The 6,088-nt window shown below is 50.8% G+C and overlaps 1 protein-coding gene across 1 annotated transcript; it reads right to left on the bottom strand.

The window, feature by feature from the left end:
- Positions 1-3,843: 3,843 nt before the first annotated feature.
- LOC148123766 (vomeronasal type-2 receptor 116-like) lies at positions 3,844-5,882 on the bottom strand. The gene is made up of 2 exons (XM_087918861.1): positions 5,814-5,882; positions 3,844-4,951 (listed from the first exon to the last, which is right to left on the bottom strand). Exon 2 carries the CDS (start codon positions 4,367-4,369, stop codon positions 4,040-4,042), a length of 330 nt encoding a protein of 109 aa, XP_087774987.1. The 5' UTR covers positions 4,370-4,951; positions 5,814-5,882; the 3' UTR covers positions 3,844-4,039.
- Between the last annotated feature and the right edge of the window lie 206 nt (positions 5,883-6,088).

The raw sequence follows: 6,088 nt of genomic DNA, 5'->3' as shown, positions 1-6,088 counted from the left end.
CTTCCCTGCAGCTCTGCCAGGACTTATCAGGGAATCCTCCTCTTCCCTCCCTACTGTGACGGTTTCGCTCTTTCCTGGGCAGAGGGTCCTCGACCTTCAATGTTCTGTTTAGTGACCATTCAACGCCACAGTGGCACTAAAAAAGTGACTTAGGGCCCCTTTCCACCCTTGCAGCCCTGGCAGCCTCCCTGGGGTCCCAGGATTTACATTTAAACAACTGTCTCACACTTATGAAGGCCACAGTGTCCTGGGAGGGTGTCACGTGATCCCCTTTTGTGACCTTCAGGCAAGCAAAGTCAGTGGAGAAGCCGGATATGCCTAAGAACCATCTGGCTCACTTAACGTCTGCAGCTATTTGCTTAGCAAACAGGGCCAGAAAGGTCATCAAGTGGATTAAAGCCCACTTAACAGACGTCTCCCTGGGCAACACAAGTGGTGGGGCTCCATGGCGGTCGTAAGTGGAGGACTCTCTGCCTCATTCGTCTTTCCTTCCTGGAGGTCTCAGGGCTGCCTTTTGAGGCTGCCTCAAGGGCTTCTCCAGGCTGCCCTGCGTTGGGCGCCCCACGTCTCTTCTTGCCAGGCCCCCCAAGAAAGGGGTTGGGGGGCTCCTGGAGGCCCCAGGTCTTCTGGTTGTGGGGATGCGGCACTTATAGTAGGCTCTGCGGCCCCTTTGGCCTCCCCACCTCCGAGGCTCTGAAGGTGCCCTTGGGGGTCCCTGTGTCCCAGGTCTCCAGCCGTTGGGGGGTTTCACTCCCATGCACCCCTTGGCCCAGGAGGGAGAACTGGGGGTCTGAGACAGGAGGGGGAGCAGAGGAGATGGGGGCAGGGGGGCAGGAAGCACCAGCCACCCAGGGCAGCCCCATCGCCCAGAGCAGGAGGAGGAGGATCCCTGCAGGCTGGGAGAGGAGGAGAGGCTCCCACCCAGGCGGCCCAGGGGGGAAGGGGAGCTCCAGAGCCAGAGAGGGAGGCAGAACTGGCCGGGCTTCTCCCCAGCCGCCTCCTCGGGTGGTTTCCTGGCTGTGTGGCTGGGAAGGCCGGCCCCACCGTGGTTGTCCAGCCCCTCCCTAGGAACCTCCAGGTGGGATGAACCCTCCACCTTCCCAGGGAGGCCATTCCATGCCTGCAGGTCTCTGCAGGTCCTGGCTGGTCTTTTCCCCCCTCTTGGAGACCCCTGGAGAACTGGGCTCATGGCAGGCGATTCAAGGAGGGAAGAGCTCAGTCTCGGATTCAGGAAGTGCCACTCAGAAAGTGTCACCTTAGATATTCCCCCCAGGTTGCTTTCTTGGGGTGGGTGGATGCTTTCCAGGTGACAAAGGTCTAATGGAGGAATGCCAGTCGTCTTCATTGGCAAGTGTGGGATGAAGGGCAACAGGCACCAGCGGTTCTGATCTAGCTGGCTAACAAGATGCCCGCAAGGAGGTTTCCTCCACTGGAAACGACCCCCTCAACTCCTGAATTTGGCCACCCGGTTCTGTTCTGGACATTGGATCCCTCCCCACTTTTACGCAATGGCTTTGATGAGAGGAGGGAGGGAAGGAATCTTAGAATTTAAGAGGGATTTCTAATACCAGAGAAGACCGAAGGGGCCATTCAGGCCTTGGATTTTGGAGGCGTCCATGAGGCTGCCTGGGTCAAAGGGGATTAAAATGAGGATTTATTTGAAATTGTGCACCTGGAAATGGACTGAAATGAGTCTTGCAGGACTGATGTGTCCCCTTTTGAAAGAAACCTCTCAAGGGGGAAAGCGGCCATGAGAGCAGGAGGGCCAGAGCCTGAAATTATGCAGGGACAATCAAGGCCTAAATCTTAGGCCAAGCCAGGAATTCTCCACATTCAGGGCTTCCTGGCTCAGGACAGGACATAATTCTGCGTTATTCCTTGTATTTTTCCATTCACTGGACTGGTTTCCAAGGTGGCAGCTGGAAAACTCCCTGGGGAGCCAAGAGGGAGGAAGAAATAAATCCCCAGCCTTTCCCTTCATCATAGGGGGGAAGAGGCTCCTCTGCAGGGCTGGGAATGAGCCTGTGAAGAAGGACTCGGCTCCAAGTTTCAGAGCTCCAGATTTGGAAATTCATCTGTGGGAAGCAAATATGCTTTTCTTGCTGAAAGGAAACAAGGCTGAGATGTGGTGATGAAAGAAGGAGCAATCCTGGCTAGTTCATGCCCAGGTTTCCTGCCCTCCTGAAAGGGCTCCCTGCAGATGGAGACCCTCAGTGGGCTCAGGGCCCCTTCCCAGAGAGCCAACCCTCCCCCGGGTCTCAGGCTGGGTCTCCTCTACACTTTTCTGGGGCACATTGGGCCATTTGGGGGGGAGTCAAGGGCCCACCCACCCTCCAAAATGGGGAGGCAAGGGGGGGTCCCGAAGCAGCAGCTGTATCAGACCGAAACAATCCCTAAAATTGGAAGTTGCAGCAGGTGAATGAAAACCAACCTGATAGCAACCTGTCCGTCCCTGAAGGTCCTGCAGTGAATATGGGAGACAACCTTCCTTCCTCCCTGGACCTTCCCCTCATCCACCCAGGGTCCCACCCAAATCACCCTGGATAAAAAGACCCTGGTTGCAACTGGAGCCATGTGGGATCTCCTGCTTGGCCAGGACATGGAGGGTGCAATGGCTCAATGGGTGGCCTTTCTCTTTGCCCATCTTCAAGGAGGTTAATACCTCCAACCCTGCACCTGTGTGAGGCTGAGGGGGTCTCCTCTCCTCCTAACCCCACCCCGTTCCCTGCTTTCCTGGCTGGGGGCTGGAGGGTCCCCTCGCTCTGGCAAAACCTCCAGGGGCCTTTGGCAACAGAGCGAGGCTCCCTGGAAGCAGCAACCCAGGAGAGTCAGCTGGTTGCCAGGATGGCGGCTGGTTTTGCCCCCTCTGATCCGATCCCTGGTGGCCTGGGGGCCTTGGGAGGAGATCCCGGTGGTCCCACTTGGAAGGAAGCCGGGGGAAGGGGGAAAGGCTGGGGAGGGGCAGCCTTTCCTCCTTGGGGCTGTGAGAGAGGCTGGGAGTCCTGGCAAGGCTCTCTCCCCAGAGGAGGAGGACCGAGAATGCCGGCCTTTTCTCCGTGTTTTTATGGGGGGATTCAAGGATGAAGTCAAGGCCTCTCCTGTCCCTCCAGCCACCCCCTGAGGAGCAGGCCAGAAGCCCTCAATACCGCATGGACCAGGGGAAGAGGCTGCCTTCAGAAGTGGGGGGGCTCTGTCCCTGGAGGTCTTCCAGGATGGCCTGGACACTCCTTTGCATGGAATGGTCTGGGGTCTCCTGCTTGGGCAGGGGGTTGGAAAAGATGACCCCCAAGGTCCCTTCCAGCTCCAACATGGAGTCCTCCACTTACAAAAATCTGATGACTGAAGTTACAACGGCACTGAGAAAAGTGACTTATGACCAGTCTTCATACTAACAATCATTCCAGCACCCCATGGTCACGTGACAAAAACTCAGGTGTGTATTTATGAGACTTGCAGTACCTTGGGGACATTGGGGTCACTGGAAGACTTGCTTAACAACCGCATGATTTAACTAAACACCACACTCATTTGCTTCACAACTGAGGCAAAAAAGTTGGTAAAATGACACAGAACTTACTTAGCAACAAAAATTGTGGCTAACTAGGTCTCCTTGGATGAAAACATCTAAGCAAGAGGACCTGGAAGCCTCCACCTTCTCTGGCTTGGTGGGATGGCCAATGGCTCTCATGGAGATTGTCAAACAACATAGTTGGAGCTCGGCTCCCACACCAGCTATCTTACCACTTTTCCTATTTATTCTCTCACAGATACACTATTAGCTGCTCTCAGTATGAATAAGGTGTCAAATTCATTGGCAGTGGCTGAATAACAAATTCCTCTGAATGATTTTCAGAGTTCCCTTTAGCAAGATTTATTGAGATGAAGAGAGTTGCAAGGATTACAATCATTCAAACATTTCCCATTGAAAAATGTAGACATGATTTCTTTGATTCCTGCACATTATCTAAGTTGAAATAATTAGTGTCTACTTTGAGATAAAAGGAAATTTTACAATTCTTTAAATGTCATGTGTTATGTCTTATGTTTTTACAATTGTTCTGGCTGTGAGATGCTCCTTTGTATTCAGCTCTGGCCTCAGAAGGATAATGTAGCACTTGGGGATGAAGATGCAGCCCAGCAGACCAGCACTGGAGGCCAGAATGGAGAAGACCTGCACAGCCACCATGTGTTTCCCTTTGGTGCTCAGGTAGGTGGGCACAAAAGTCACCCAAACACTGCAGAAGACCAGCATGCTGAAGGTGATCAGCTTGGCTTCGTTGAAGGCCCCAGGCAGATTCCTGGCCAGGAAAGCCACCGTGAAGCAGACGGCAGCCAGGAAGCCCATGTAGCTGAGGGTGACGTAGAACATGACAACGGCCCCTTGGTTGCATTGCAGGATGATCTCTCCAGGCTGGGAGTGGAGATCAGAGTCAGGGAAGGGGGGGAGAAACTCCCAGCCAGATGGAGCAGATGATAACTTGGACACCAGAAGAAGACAGGATGATGGAGTTGGCCAAGCTCTTCCCCAGCCATCTCTTCACTCGGTTTCCTGGTTTTGTGGCCAGGAAAGCCAGCACCACCGTGATGGTTTTGGCCAAGAGAGAAGAAACAGCGACCGAGAAGATGATGCTGAAAACCGTTTGTTGGAGAAGGCAGGTGGCTTTCTTTGGTTGACCAATGAAGAGAGAAGAAGACAAGAAGCAAAGCAGGAGGGAGACCAGGAGGATGTAGGAGAGGTCCCGGTTGTTGGCTTTGACAAGGGGAGTTTCTCGGTATTTAATGAAGATGATTAAAACAAGGCTTGTGGTTATGAGCAAGAATAGGGCAAAAGAGACCAGGATGATGCCCAGAAGTTCTTCATAAGACAGGAAGGTTATCACTTTGGGGATACATTGGACTCTTTCTTTATTTGGGTATTTATCATCTGGACACTTGGTGCATTTTTCTGTATCTGAGGGGAAAAAAAAAACCAACCGCATATTTCTTTGTCCTTTGCATTTCAAGATATATTGTACGTTCTTTGGCAACAAGTGATTATTGAGAGCATTTTCTGGGATGGATTTCTTAATATCTCCAGAGACAGAAAATAAGTGTATCACTTGTTAAAAAATATAGCTATGGTATATTTTTGACAGGCTATGAAATTGAGTGAAGGCTTAGGACTTGAAAGATTTCCTTTGTAATGTTCAGAATATTGATAGGAACCTCCATTACTAAAGGTAAATAATGAATCAATTAATCTTTCTAGAGAAACTTATCTGTCAGGTGGCAATTCTTGTCATACTTGCCTCAGAGGATGCTGGCAGATCAAATGACTGTTGCAAATAATTTGGAATGGCCATTGGAGCAGTGGTGATACGGATGCAGCCAGATACAGGAATCACTATCCATGCCACCACATTATTTATCTCATGTATCAGCAATACCTTTTCAGTGTTCCTCAAAGGGAACCCATGTAGACTGCATTGCAATCCTCCTTTCAGGAGGTGGACCTAAAACAATTCCTCATGTTTCAAGGAACTCAGGTGTTCCTAGAGAAGTAAATGTGGAAGGAAGGACACATCCAAGGTAAAAAGAAGAAATATTTTCTCTGGCAGTAGTAAAGCTTGCCCAATCTGCCACAGCCACCGCTCTCTATCCAGCCCTTCCTTCACAGTCTTTTTGTTCTTCTGTTTAGAGAAGAAATGGGGCATTTTGGAAATAAACCGGAAATCAATTCAGCTTAAAAGTCTTTTTTAATTCACACTTTCATGACAATGCTCTGGATGGATCCAGTTCCACCAGGCCTCCCATTTTCCTCTGGTGTCACCCACCTTTCTGAGTGGAGAAGGTCCCCTCCGGACAAGGAACACAGTCGTAACAGCAAACTGGCTCTTCTTCTCGAGCTCTCTTGACAAATCCAGGATGACAACTTTCCACACATTCAGATTGAGGAAAGGACTGAGCAGAAAAGAAATAAGATTCCCAAAGGAAATGTGTTAGGACTCTCCATCCATAGAAAATGGAGGTAAAAATGGATATTAGATAAGATATTAGATATTAGCCTCTGGTCTTCACTTAAGTAAAGACAAAAATCTCTCACTATTAA

Source organism: Pseudonaja textilis, unplaced genomic scaffold, assembly GCF_049901715.1.
Source record: "Pseudonaja textilis isolate UNSWEBS1 unplaced genomic scaffold, rPseTex1.2 PTEXCTG89, whole genome shotgun sequence".
NCBI classification, from domain to species: Eukaryota; Metazoa; Chordata; class Lepidosauria; order Squamata; family Elapidae; genus Pseudonaja; species Pseudonaja textilis.
Note: the sequence above shows the minus strand (reverse complement) of the source record. Positions and strands in the feature narration are given on the sequence as shown.

Bases quoted from the DNA above. Each gene is read 5' to 3' on its own strand.
- LOC148123766 (XM_087918861.1), bottom strand. From the start codon at position 4,369: ATGTTCTACGTCACCCTCAGCTACATGGGCTTCCTGGCTGCCGTCTGC.